The following is a 13,575-nucleotide window of genomic DNA, read 5'->3' on the forward strand; positions in this document are numbered from 1 at the left end:
TGCGTTCATGGGAGTGTAGAAGTCGTATCTCCCCCCTCTGTTTGCTCTAGCCGGCTTCTTGAATTGGCTATCATTGTTGACTTTTACCTTATCTTTGTGACCCTGTTCTGGCTTCATGGGGCCCTTTCCGCGAACCTGGTCACGGAAGGCAGAGTGCTCCTCCATCTGAATGTAGCCTGCGGCGCGGGCCCGCAGCTCATCCATGTCGCGGGGGGCGTCGCGACATAGACTATCAATGAATGGCCCAGGTTTGAGTGCCATGAGCATAGCGTGCAGGGCGACCTGGGGATTCAGGTTCCGGATTCTCACTGAGACGCTGGAGAAGCGTTCCATGAAAGCTCGCAGAGGTTCGTCGTCATTCTGTCTGAGGTTGGCTAAGGCGGCCGAGGTTGTGTGGTGAGGTCGGCTGGTGGCGTACTGCGCCATGAATCGCCTTATCAGTGTGCTAAAACTGTCGATGGACCCGGTGGGCAGTTGGGTGTACCAATGAAGTGCAGCTCCCTTGAGTGAGGTCGGAAAAACCCTACACAATATAGCGTCACTGTTAGTGTAGAGGTTTACCTGGGTTATATATGAATCGATGTGTTCGTCGGGGTCCGTTGTGCCATCGTAGCGATCGAGGTGGAGGGGTTTCCATGCACGGGGTAGTGGGGTCTCCATAATGTCGTCTACAAAAGGATGACGGCGAAAAGGTTCTTGTCCTTTTGAAACATGAGTGGGGGCCCTGCTGGTACCCTGCCCCGACTTGTGTGTCGATGCGTGAGATCGGTGCGTGGTAGGCCGTGAAGTTGGTGCCTTGGTCGTCGTTCGGGATTGGGAGGCCGAATGTGCCTCCTCCTCATGAGTGTCGCTCTCGTGTGGAGGCTGATTGGAGTGGTGTCGAGGGAGCTGGGCGCGGATGCGCTCATTCTCGGCTCGCAATGCTGCGAGGTCTGCTTCATTGGCGGTCCGTATCGCCGCTATGTCGCTTTTGTGCTGGGCACGCATATTTCGAAGATCGGCATCGTGTTGTTGCCGCATCTGCTCGACTTGGTCGATCAGTCACCTCAAGGTTGCAGCGTCACTATCCATTGTAGTTGAGTGGTCTGCCTCATCTATTACTCGTCTGGTGTGGCTTTTGGTAGAAACCATACAGGTGGCCGATGAGGGATGTCTCTATCGGCCCCACGGTGGGCGCCAAATGTTCTTACCGGAATTTGGTCGTAGAGGTGATCCGTCCAGTAAGATCGGCGAGCCTCCTTTGCTAGTACGTTGATGCTCCAAGATGGGGGTGGTACCTGCAAAAGAGACTCTGATGCTAAAGTTAGGATTTGCATGAATAATAGTCTCATATATATAATGCACGTACCTTGGAGTGATCTAGGTTTGCCTTGGGCTTTTGGGCTTGAGATAAGATATATCATGATATAATGTAATGTGATATGATATGATATAGTTGAAGGGCGGATCTGATCCGGGGCGAGATCCTCGGGATCAGGTGTGATTTGCTCAGATACCGGGCTGACATCGCGCAACGCGTGCCCGAGGTCGCCTTTTTGCATTGCTAATCCGGGCTAGGAGCCCGGGTGCGAAGTACGGTTAGTACAATTTTTAATTTTAAAAATTTTGTTTTAATATTTTAAATCATTGATAATATATTTAAAAGTAATAGATTAAGATAATTTTAAATGATTAATTAAATTTAACGTGATATTTTTACTAATAAGATATTAATTAATAAATTTTATATAATAATATTTAACAATTTTTTAAATATTAAATATAAGAATTAAAATAAAATTTTCAAAAATTATAAAAATTAAAAAGATTAATTTTAAATTTAAGGTATTAAAAATATATTATTTTAAATTCAAAAAATAAAAAATATATTTAAGCATTTTGATAACTTCAACCAGTTCTAAAGGCACAAACTATACAGTACCCTTTACTCATAGTAAGGATTCAAATTGCCGACAAATATTCTTGCCATTTTTTTGATTTTTGCTCCATGTTGCACTACAAGATAAAGTGCAACACTGAGACAAAATTTTAATGTGTGTGTACACTTCTAATAATTTTTAATAAATGTTAACTTTCACTAATTTAATTATTCCATTATGTGACATTATCCCAATAATATGCACATTGTCGATATAATCTAATAATAAAAATCATTGCACTTTAAATAACTTATTTAAATATTAAACTTAAAGTAATATATATGGTGAAATATTAAGTTGTTTTTACCTTATTAGAAATTATACATATATACTCATATAATAGTAGGATTGTTAAAAAATTTAATATTTGTAAAATATTTTTAAAGGTGTAAATTTGTTAAATTTGAACAACAAATAAATATCAATTGTTTTCTCTACTTTTTTAATATGCAGAAAGTTTTCATAAAAATTAAAATAAAGTTACACAGAAGAATATGCAGATACATTTTTAATAAAAAGATTTACTTTTAATTTTCTAACCAATACACTAAGAGCACTTGTTGTATTTTCCTGAAATGTAAAAGAAAGTAAGAATAATTAGTGAAGTGTTAACTAATTAAGGGATAAAGAATAACGTGAAACTTTTATAATTTGATTCCTTCAATTCCTTGCTTTTGAGTATATTTAATTAGATGCCATAGTCATCTAAATCTTTTGTATATAAAAATATCTTTCTTCCTATCTTCAATTATTCACAAAAGCACAAAACTTGTCACCACTAAGGAGTTATTTTATTAACATGAGACTTATACAAATGACGATAACGAACCCCATGAAAGCAGTGTCACTGCAAAGACGTTTGACAACGGTTAAGAGGAAGGAGAAAGGCTGGAGAATTTGATGTCAGAGCTAGAAAGCATAAAGGGTTTGTTTTCGTGACTTCAATATATATCATTTTGGCTTCAGTGTTACGAAAAACATGACATAAAGGAATACACTTCACAGATTCACTTAGTCAATAAATACATACAAAATTACATGAAATAATAAGTTTTTTTTTTTATTTTATATTTTATATTCCTTTAATTGAGAAACATTTCAGAATAGGACAATAAAATAACCAACAAAGTGGTTTAGCTTTGTAATGCGGGCTTATAAGTAACCTCCTGTGCTACATTACTGTCAAATCAGTTCTGACTCATTTTATGAGTTACTTAAATTTTAGTAGAGTTGCTTGTAAAAATAAATCTACTAAAATTTAAGCAACTCAAAAAATAAATCAGAGCTGATTTAACAATAATGTGACACAGAAAGTTACTTATAAGTAACTCCTATTAAAAATGCTCTATTAGTATGACTTCCCTAATTTTTTAAATATTACATCCATTTTCACTGTCATGATGCCGGTATATATATATATATATATATATATATATATATATATATATATATATATATATATATATATATACGAGTCTTGTTAACCAGACACCGGTAAGATATGTAAATTGAAAACTAAAATATTACACGAAATAAGTAAAGAGAAATTCTACGGTACCCATTATAACTGTGGAGTACCGGAACAGTTATTTTATTTTTATTTTTTTTATTGTACTTACTTGTTTTATTTTTATTTTAATTTAATATTTTTAATAATTTATCTATATAATTTTTTTTATATCTTTATATTATTTTTATATTTTTTAATTTATATCTTAATGTAGCATCTATTATAATTAAAAATTTTAATATTATTTTGTTAATATGTTTTAGTTTTTCTTTGATGATAATTTTTTTGAGTTTATAGTATAAATTAGTTTTTCAGTTATATTATTTGTTTTTTTTATTTTAATGTTTTTATAATATTATTATAATTTTTTGTTTTTAATTTTTTAATTTTGTCACATATAAACAAAAATTTGTCATGAAAATTGACCTTTTGATTTTTTTTTTTTGAATTAGTCTTTTTGATTGATTCATCTTATATAAATTTTTAATCTAAAATTTATGTTATTTTGAATTTATTTTTTAAAATTTATTTATTCTCATAATTTGATGTACCAAAACCCTTCAATTTTCATGAGTACCATAGCAACTCCCGTAAGTAAATACACTTTCAGTACAAATCTTCAATTTTTATTTCTTATTCAGTTCACTACAAAAAAAAAGGATTTTAGCGTCCACAAAAATCGGTCGCTAAATTACTTAAATCGGTCGCTATTTACTTTAGCGACCGAATTAACGACCGATTTGAAGTAGTTGCAAAAACCCTGGTCGCAAAGTTGTTTAGCGACCGAAAAACTGGTGGTCGCTAATTAGCGACCGAAAATTTCGGTCGCTAATTGGTGACTACGATTATGGTCGCAATAGTATATGGGACCAAATTAGCGACCAAAAAAAAGGTCGCTAAATCGGTCGCTAAATGTGTTATTTATTTTTAAATTTTTAAATAATTATTTTCCTTTCCGTCGCTAAGTCGGTCGCTAAATTTTATTATTTTAAAAAAATAATTTTCATTTTGGTCGCTAAATCGGTCACTAAGTGTATTTTTTTTTATTTTTTTAAAAAAATAATTTCTGATTCAGTCGCTAAATCGGTCGCTAAATTTTATTATTTTAAAAATAATTTTCAATTCGGTCGCTAAATTTTATTATAATAAAAAAATTAATTTTTTTTCGGTCGCTAAATCGGTCGCTAAACATAATTTTATTTTTTTTTTTAAAAAAAAACTGATTTTTTTTTTCGCTAGGTTTACTTTATTTTTAGACATGATCGCTAATTTTATACCTTAAACACTATATATTTTATTTTCATTTTTATTTTGAACCTGTTTAACAATGAAACAATAACACTCATACCAAAATAAAAAATAAAACAAGTTCCTTTGCTACAAAAAAAATTGATCCATATTTTACTCCAAACAAAGATAAACATAAACTAAATTGCAAACCATTAAAAGAAATAATCCTCTAGTATGCAAGATGCACTCTTGAATTTAAAAGAAAAATAAAAAGGACAAGTATACAAACCACAATATTTTAACATATAAAAAGATGGTGCTTTACTGCATCAAAAACAATATTGATAAGTCTTGGTTTGTCAAGTTACAGATTCTTCCAATTTTAATGGGAAACCCACTCTTCTATATATATCCTCTCATAGATGACTAAACTAATAGCCTTAATTTTCATCTCCAACATGATTGAATATCTGATTTCAAATATAGCCTCATATGAAAGCAAAGCATGAAACATAATCAATTTAACAATAACTAATTCTAAAATGCAAGTCAAAACCCAACACATTCATCCAGATTTATTTCAATATAAAGGATAACTGCCACCAATCATATACAAATACATGGACATATATGACCTTAAGCGTTACATGAGCACTCAACGCTTTAAACAACTTGGTAACAAAATGAGTAATTAAACATAGAACCAAATGAATCCAAAACGAATAGCTAGTACAAAAATCAGCATGGTCATTAAAATCAGCATGCCACGCAAGTACAAAAACAAGTAAATATTTTCATCAGATGTAAAATTTTAGTTCCCAGCTTGCATCAATACCATGGTCATTAAAATTGTAATTAAGATTTCTATGGCAATCAATACATTTTGGTTTCACTATGCAAAGCAATAAACCAAGAGCTATCATTAATTAATAAAATAAATATTTAAATATAACCAAAGGGAAAATTATCAAATTAAGATTGAGTCACCCAAGACAAATAAGAAGGAAGTATAGCTTGGGCCATGAATATCACCATCATCCTCCAATGGCTGCCTACGAATATCACCATCATCCTCCCTGAGTTCAACCCGTATAAACAAATTCCTTTTCCTACGGATCTCTGAAACTTACGCCACGCTCTACGCGCCAATCATCAGTGTCAAGTTTTTCAGGCATTTTAGCAGCACTTTTTCCTGGAACAATGCAAAGATACAACAAAATTCAAAATCACAGATTCACAAGAGCATGATCAAATTCCAAAATTTATTTGAAACAAAAAAGAAACGATACTCAGGATCAAATGAATCTCAATCTGTTAACTCCATTACAAAGCTGGAAAAGGGTAATGAAGTTTAGACTAAATTACATGCAATAAAAATGAGTCTATAAGTAAAATGAAACGAATTTAAACACTTACCCTCCACTCAAATCCCAAAAAGACTTGAGCTTGATCAATCTCTGTGCTCTTGAGCAGGAAATTTGATTATTTATAACTATTTTAAAATGTACAAAAAAAAAACAAACAAAGTGATGACAAGTGACTAGCCTTTTTCATTATCAAACTTCAAAAATGTTTTTATCAAGTATTCTTCCCAATGAAACACACATGCTGAAAAGAAAATTTTCATTTCTCACAAACAATAACCTTAAAGGAAGACGAAGACAAACAAACAAACTCAGAAACGCACTTTAAAAAGTTAAAGTCAAATTTGAATAGAAACTAAAGATGCTGTGGTGTGAGAAAATAAAGCCATGAACTTCAGAAGAACTTACTTAGTAATATGGGATGTTCCATGGAGTACTTAAGTGGCTTGGTCTCTCCCACCTTGAAAGGTAGCTATCAAGAGAAGGTTCCCCAAATGCTTGGGTGCTTATTACAACTTATTACAAATACAAAAATTAATATGATTTCTTTTTGTACATGACATAAATCAAGAGGTGAAAATATCAGCTATAGTATGCGTCTAATTGCAGCAACATCAGCTCAAAATTAACAGGTAATGGAGAAAAATACTACCTAGAAGTAATGCAATGATTAAAGTGCACAACTGAACCATGTTTGCATAGTTAATTTATTCTTAAATATTTACAATTTTGAAATTCTACAGACATGTTTCAAGAGTAAAAGGTCTTCTTCAATATATTCTAAGTGAAACATCTTTGTACAGGACTATAATTGGTTTAAAGCTACATGCATTTCTGTCCTCTTTTCTTAATCATTCAGTTAAAAAATCAAGTACAAGAAAATAAACAAATTGGCTTATGATTGTACCAAGTATATTAAATTGCAAAGAAAAAAGTCAATGATAAAAAAGAATAAGCAAAGACAAATAAAATAAACTTTTTTTAATTTTTTCAAAAAGCAAAACGTGCATGCCAGTGGGAGACTTACCAATGAGTGCAAGGAGTTCAAGTGTTCACATTAACATTTGTTCGAAGACTTGTGTGAGTCATACGAGTATGAGTCCAAAACTTAATTCAATATTTTGACCATGACTATAGATTCACAAATAAGAATAAATAATCAAATTTGATTTGATTATTGAGTAGTCATTTTCAATTGTAGACTTAACTCTGTTCTGTTGTTTTGAATAAATATAAATACTTGTTAACAAAGCATTTATTCAATTTAATTTTGATATAATTGAATTACATGTCAAATTGACAACAGTAATTGACAAAAATTAGTAAGATAAACTGTTTGCTGTAATCGAAAGTGAAACTTAAAAATGAAAATTGAAATTAAATGATAAAATGAAAATAAATCATATACTCGTAAATGTAAATGAATTTGAAAAGTAAATGTAAAAATCTAAAGAAAAGCAATCAAATTCCAGGCCATTACAATGATAAAACCGTAATCAAGTTTGTCAAACTCAAGGTTGAAGTAAACTTTTGGAGGCTAAACTTATCTAAAAAACTTACTGACCTTACCTAATACCCAATTCAATAAATCAATGATAAAAATCATAAAAATCATATCTCTTTAATTTTCACTATTAAATATAATAAATTATTCACTATTAATAATAAAGACATACTCTATTCTCTTTAATTTATTTTTATTTAAAAATACCCATGCAATGCACAGAAAACTTGCTTCTGTAAGTAGAAAGATTTCTTCTCGGTATTGGAAATTTATTCTTTCTCCTAGAACACAGTTCAATAATTAGAACACAGCCAGAGATAGCAGAATGAAGCTTTCATAAAAAATAAATCAAGACTAATATAATCTTTCTAAAGTTAAAAGCTATATCCTCTCTGTAAATATAACAAAGCTTATGACAGATTATAATGCAAATAGAAGGTAGGAAACTAATAATCACCTGACTGCTCTGAATCATCATTAAAATCTGAGCAAAGTAGCATGTTCTACATTTTCACATGGTGCATTAAGTCAAAATAGAGATAAACAACAATTGTATCAGGATTTCAAAACATAAAACTAGAATATGGGCCTGTTTGGATAAACCTGGGTGAAGGGGAAGGTCTGCTGAACAGGGACAGGGTCAACCTGGGTGATGTTGGAAAGGTCATTGATTTCCAGGAAGTGGAGCATGTCAAGGGTCTCCTTGTCGACCTCGATGTGGTTGGTGTTGATGGCAGAAACCTTGGGAACAAAGTCCATGCGGTGCTCGCGCTCCTCCTCCTGGAGCTTGAGGGAGATGCCGTGAACGGGACTTTGTTGCCGTTCATCTCCACCACCATCCACACCACCGGCGGCGGCACTTTGTTGCTGGAAAACCAAGTCCTCGGGGGGTTTGGGTTCCTCGACCTTCCTGGAGCGCTTGCGAGCCGAGGCGGGCTGGAGCGGCTGGTCGGGACGGTTATTGGTGGCTCGCGTCCGGCCCAAGAAGGCGGCGCAGATCTCGGACTGGGCCTTCATGGCGAAGGAGAACTCATGCTTAAGGCTGCAGTGAACCCTAGAGAGCAAGACGAACTAGTTGGAATAGGTGCCTTTGGCCATTGATTTGACGAAATCACCGGAAGGTTGGAGAAGGGAGGGTCGAGGGTTAGGGTTTGCGGAGTGTGGAAGATTGGAGATTTGGGGAAAAGACGAGTTTGGTTGAAGACGAGAGAAAGGGAAAAGTGTTGAGAGGGCGCTAAAGGCACTGTGTTAGCGCGCGCAGAATACAAATTTTAAAAATTAAGAAAATTAATGAAGTGTATAAATTTTAGATTTTATATCAAATATTCTTAATCATATTTATTTGAAATAGAGTAAATAGAGTTTTTTTTTATTAAAAGAATCAAATAAAGTTTATTTAATTAGATTTGCCTATATTTTAGTAAAACAAAATTAAGTATTTTTCTTTTTACCTATTTGTATGTTTAAAGGGAATAAATAATTATGTATAGTAATCCAATATTAAATCAAAAGATAATAAAAATTATAACTAAAATCATAATAAATATTATGATATTAAATTTAGTAACTATTAAAATTAATTAAATATTTGTATTTAAAAAATTATTATAGATTTTAGATATATATTTTAAAGTTTTTATTTTATTAAATTAATTAAAAATTAATTATATTTTATCATTTTTTAATAAAGAAAGTGAATGATAATTAAATATTATAATTATTTTAAAATAATTTAAAATGAAAGATAATAAAATATGTTAACTTAAGTTTCAAATAAAATGCTTTAAAATATTATAATCAAAAGAAATCCAATATTAAATCAAAAGATTATAAAAATTATAACTAAAATCATAATAAATATTTTGATATTAAATTTATTATATCTTAAAATTAATTAAATATTTGTATCAAATAAATTGATACATATTTTAGATTTTATTTACTATGTTTTATAATCAAAAGAAATCCAATATTAAATCAAAAGTTTATAAAAAGTTATAACTAAATTATAATAAATATTCTGATACTAGATTTTTAAAATATATTTAATTTAAAAATATATTTTTGGTGAATATGATGGTTAAAAGTATTTTTTATAAATAATTATATTAAAAAAAAATTTAAAATCTTATAATGGTGTTTTTTAATGATGTTAACTTAAATATTCCCAAGATTTTAGAATAAATTAAAATGAAAAGATAATAAAATATGTTAATCTGTGTTGGGATTTTATTTCAACATGAAACTTTAAAATAAATGTGCGAATAAAAAAAACTTCGTCAAAACGGTCATATATTCTGTTTGATAGAGAAAAAAGTAAGGAAGCGCATTGTGATGTATTAAAAACTAATAAAAAAGAACAAGTAGGTGGTTTGTCCAATTAGTTATTGTAACAGCCCAAGAACCCGCATGTAGATATTGTCCGCTTTGGCCGCAGCCCTCACGGATTTGTTTCTGGCAATGGCACGCATGCCACCCCAAAACGCGTCTACACAAGGAAGGTATCCACACCCATATATATGGCATGCTTCGTTCTCCTTCCTAACCGAATATATATAACTTTTAGCGACTGATTTTAATTTGGTCACTAAAATTATTTTAAATAATAATATTTTTTATTTTTTTAGCGACCAAATTAAAATCGGTCGCTAAAAAAATAAAAAAATATTATTATTTATAATAATTTTAGCGACCAAATTAAAATCGGTTGCTAAAGTTATTATAAATCATAATATTTTTTTATTTTTTTAGCGACCGATTTTAATTTGGTCGCTAAAATTATTATAAATAATATTTTTATTATTATTTTAGCGACCAAATTCAAATCGGTCGCTAAAATTATTATAAATAATAATATATTTTTATTTTTTTAGCGACCGATTTTAATTTGGTCGCTAAATTATTTTAAATAATAATTTTTTTATTATTTTAGCGACCAAATTTAAATCGGTCCTAAAAAAATAAAAAATATTATTATTTATAATAATTTAGTGACCAAATTAAAATCGGTCGCTAAAGTTATTATAAATAATAATATTTTTTTTATTTTTTTAGCGACCGATTTTAATTTGGTCGCTAAAATTATTATAAATAATATTTTTTTTATTTTTTAGCCACCGATTTATAATTTGGTCGCTAAAATTATTATAAATAATAATATTTTATTCTTTTAGCGACCGAAACCGTTCCGTCGCTATTTTAACCAATAATTATTATTTTAGCGACCAATTTAGCGACCGTTTATTGGTCACTAAAAAAATCGGTCGCTAATTCGGTCGCTATATAAAATTTGCAACTAAATTAGATTTGGTCGCTAATTATGTCGCTATTAGCGACGGAAAAAAATCGGTCGCTAATTTCGGTGGCTAAATTGACTTTTTTTTGTAGTGGTTCACTTGCTAGTTGCTAGCATTTTCCTTATATCAATCAGAACCAGACTTGTTGGGGATCTGCTTCTCTATCCAACCTGAGAGGAATTCAGCAACCAAAGGAAGACCATGACAATGTGTTAGGGCTGCTCGAAAGATTAAATTACTCGAAAGAGTTTCTTACTCGGAATAATCAATTGGTAAAGTATCAACCGAGGAAGAATATCACCCCTAAAGAGCTGTACTCTCGATAGTGTCTCGAAACGGTTGACTCAAAGTGGTTGTTTTAGTTAAAGCAGGCCAAGAAGGTTCTTAAAAGCTGGATCGAGAAAATAGGAACATGGGACGAGCGATTATGAGAAGTTACATCTAAAAAACTACCCATTAAGCATAGAGGGTAGCGGTTATCTTCCCACGTCGCAAATACACGAAAAATTAACTACTCTCATCTGGCTCTATAAATACAAGGAAGCATGCACCTTCCAGGGGTCGGAAATTTCATACTTGCATCCTTGAAAGCACTCTCTGCCTGCGTATATGGCTTCCGTGCACGCGATTGCTGGGTACTAATTTCTTGACCACATTTCTTTTTGTTTTCTAGGATTAGGATTAGTGTAAGCTTTTTCTGTTAATCACGTAGTATAGTAATTTTGACATGCTTCAATATTCCAATTGTGACTTTACGGGAAATGAAACATGATTTGCATTGCTAATATATCTATTGTTCATTCTATTCATCTAAGTATTTACGTGTATGAACGTTATTGTCTGTTAATCATTGATGAATACCTAGAAACAATCAACCATTGAAACTTCTACTCCATCTCTCGTTCTGCCATTAATTTTAGAAAACAACGTTTAATACTCAAATTGAAACACTTCTCGTGTGCTAGTTCGAGTAAAAAGAATCCGCAAACGTGTTTCACCGTAAACAAATTGGCACGCCCGGTGGGACACGTTTAAATCACAAACATAATTGGACTAGTTTTAGGTATACATGTTTCATGAGACTTAGGAGTGGAAGAACCATGTCTACATCTAATAATCAGAGAGAAACAAACACGAACAATAATAATCACGTAGATGTAGAACAAGCAAATCCTAACCCCGACAATGTGACTAATGTGACTAGGGGGGCAACATCCTCCCATGTGATACTCGAAAATACAGCTAGGCAAACTAATGTGACTCATGAACTAGCAAATGTCACTAGGGAATATCCCTGGGGTATGCCAGCTAATTGGCGGACTACTCAACCCGTACATGTCAAAATGCCCGTACCCTACCTAGGACGAAATCCACAAATGCACGTATCCCCACAAGGATATAATCCTAGACCGAATGACATGAGTTTTGTTATGCAAGACCCATATCAACACGTAGGAACAAGTCAGGAAGGTTCCTTGATTCGACAGGGTAGTTACGTACCTACAAGTATTAGTAACCAGGCTATGATGGCTCTTCGACAACAGATGGACCATAGTAATCATGATATGGTCAATTTATTGTCAACCCAAATGCATAATATTATGACTCCTTTGTATGAATTGATAAACAAAATAGGAGATAAATTAGGTGATGGACCGCCTTCGAGAGCCATGAGTGCAAATCTGAATGAGATGGAAAATCTCGGGGGGAATGGAATTTTGCATCAGAACGTAGTTCGACCTAATAGGAATCCCAATGAGAACTTAGACCAAATGGTAGAAAGGATATTAAATAGACATGGATTCGATGTAGGTTGAAATGAACGTCCTTATTTTGTGTCAACCTTTCCAGATTATGTAACCCAAGTAGAACTGCCTAGAGGAATAAAAGTCCCAAAGTTCTCGAAATTCGCGAGAGAATTAACCGAATCTACAGTCGAACATATAGCTAGGTATGTAGTCGAATGTGGAGATTTAGCGAACAACGAATATTTAAAAATGAAGTATTTTCCAAGTTCGTTGACTAAGCATGCTTTTACGTGGTTCACAACCTTGCCCCCTAATTTGACACACACCTGGGTCCAATTAGAAGGTAGTTTTCATGAACATTTTTCAGGGAGGAAACGAAAGTTAGTATAGTCGATCTAATGAACATTAAGAGACAAAGCCATGAAACTTTAGATGACTATTTAAATAGGTTCAGGCAATTAAAATCTCGATGCTATACTAATATACCTGAACATGAATTAGTAAGGGTCGTAGTGACAGGGTTAGAGTTCTCGATACGTAAAAAATTAGTAAATGAACAGTTGAGAGATATGGCTCAGTTAGTAGAAAAGGTAAGAAGGATCGAACAAATCAAGTTAGAAAAGGAAAGGTTAAAAAAGTTTGATAGGTTTGTTCGGAAAGAGAAAGTAGCCTATTTAGAAAATGTTGAGATGAGTGAGGATAATAATTATGAGATTTCAAGTGAGGATTTTGAGGTTAACCTAGCAGAGTTGCGTCCTGGGCCTACTTATCAATGTCAAATGTTAAAATCAGGAGACAATGTAGAAGGGAACTTAGCTAGGAAATATAGTTTCGATGTGACAAAGGTAGATAAGATATTTGATATTTTGTTAAAGGATAAACAAATTGTACTCCCAGAAAACCATAAAATTCTACCATTCGAGCAAAGAAAAGGAAAGAAATTTTGTAAGTATCATAATATGTATGGCCATTGAACTAATAACTGTGTACATTTCAGGGATATG

The 13,575-nt window shown here is 32.2% G+C and overlaps 1 protein-coding gene across 4 annotated transcripts; it reads right to left on the reverse strand.

Annotated features, from left to right (window-relative positions):
• Window positions 1-5,564: 5,564 nt before the first annotated feature.
• Window positions 5,565-8,871, reverse strand: LOC145954386 (uncharacterized). 4 transcript variants are annotated; one of them, XR_014431589.1, is made up of 5 exons: window positions 8,131-8,871; window positions 7,985-8,030; window positions 6,432-6,538; window positions 6,076-6,151; window positions 5,565-5,851 (listed from the first exon to the last, which is right to left on the reverse strand). XR_014431589.1 is itself a non-coding variant. In XM_083068474.1 (4 exons), exons 1-3 carry the CDS (start codon window positions 8,542-8,544, stop codon window positions 6,461-6,463), a joined length of 495 nt encoding a protein of 164 aa, XP_082924600.1. In that variant the 5' UTR covers window positions 8,545-8,802; the 3' UTR covers window positions 5,565-5,851; window positions 6,432-6,460. The 4 variants fall into 4 exon arrangements, 2 of the variants coding, with proteins under 2 accessions (XP_082924600.1, XP_082924599.1); XR_014431590.1 differs by having other exon boundaries at window positions 6,432-6,495; window positions 8,131-8,870; XM_083068474.1 differs by lacking the exon at window positions 6,076-6,151 and having other exon boundaries at window positions 6,432-6,495; window positions 8,131-8,802.
• Window positions 8,872-13,575: the final 4,704 nt, after the last annotated feature.

Source organism: Cajanus cajan, chromosome 2 (assembly GCF_000230855.2).
Source record: "Cajanus cajan strain Asha chromosome 2, NIPB_CcT2T_4, whole genome shotgun sequence".
Lineage (NCBI taxonomy): Eukaryota > Viridiplantae > Streptophyta > Magnoliopsida > Fabales > Fabaceae > Cajanus > Cajanus cajan.

Excerpts from the sequence above, each read along its gene's own strand:
- LOC145954386 (XM_083068473.1), bottom strand. The coding sequence starts at position 8,544 with ATGAAGGCCCAGTCCGAGATCTGCGCCGCCTTCTTGGGCCGGACGCGA. Across the intron at positions 8,031-8,130 it reads AGACCTTCCCCTTCACCCAG|AACATGCTACTTTGCTCAGA; the intron begins GTTTATCCAAAC and ends GTGAAAATGTAG. Across the intron at positions 6,539-7,984 it reads TGATGATTCAGAGCAGTCAG|TTGTAATAAGCACCCAAGCA; the intron begins GTGATTATTAGT and ends ATTTGTAATAAG.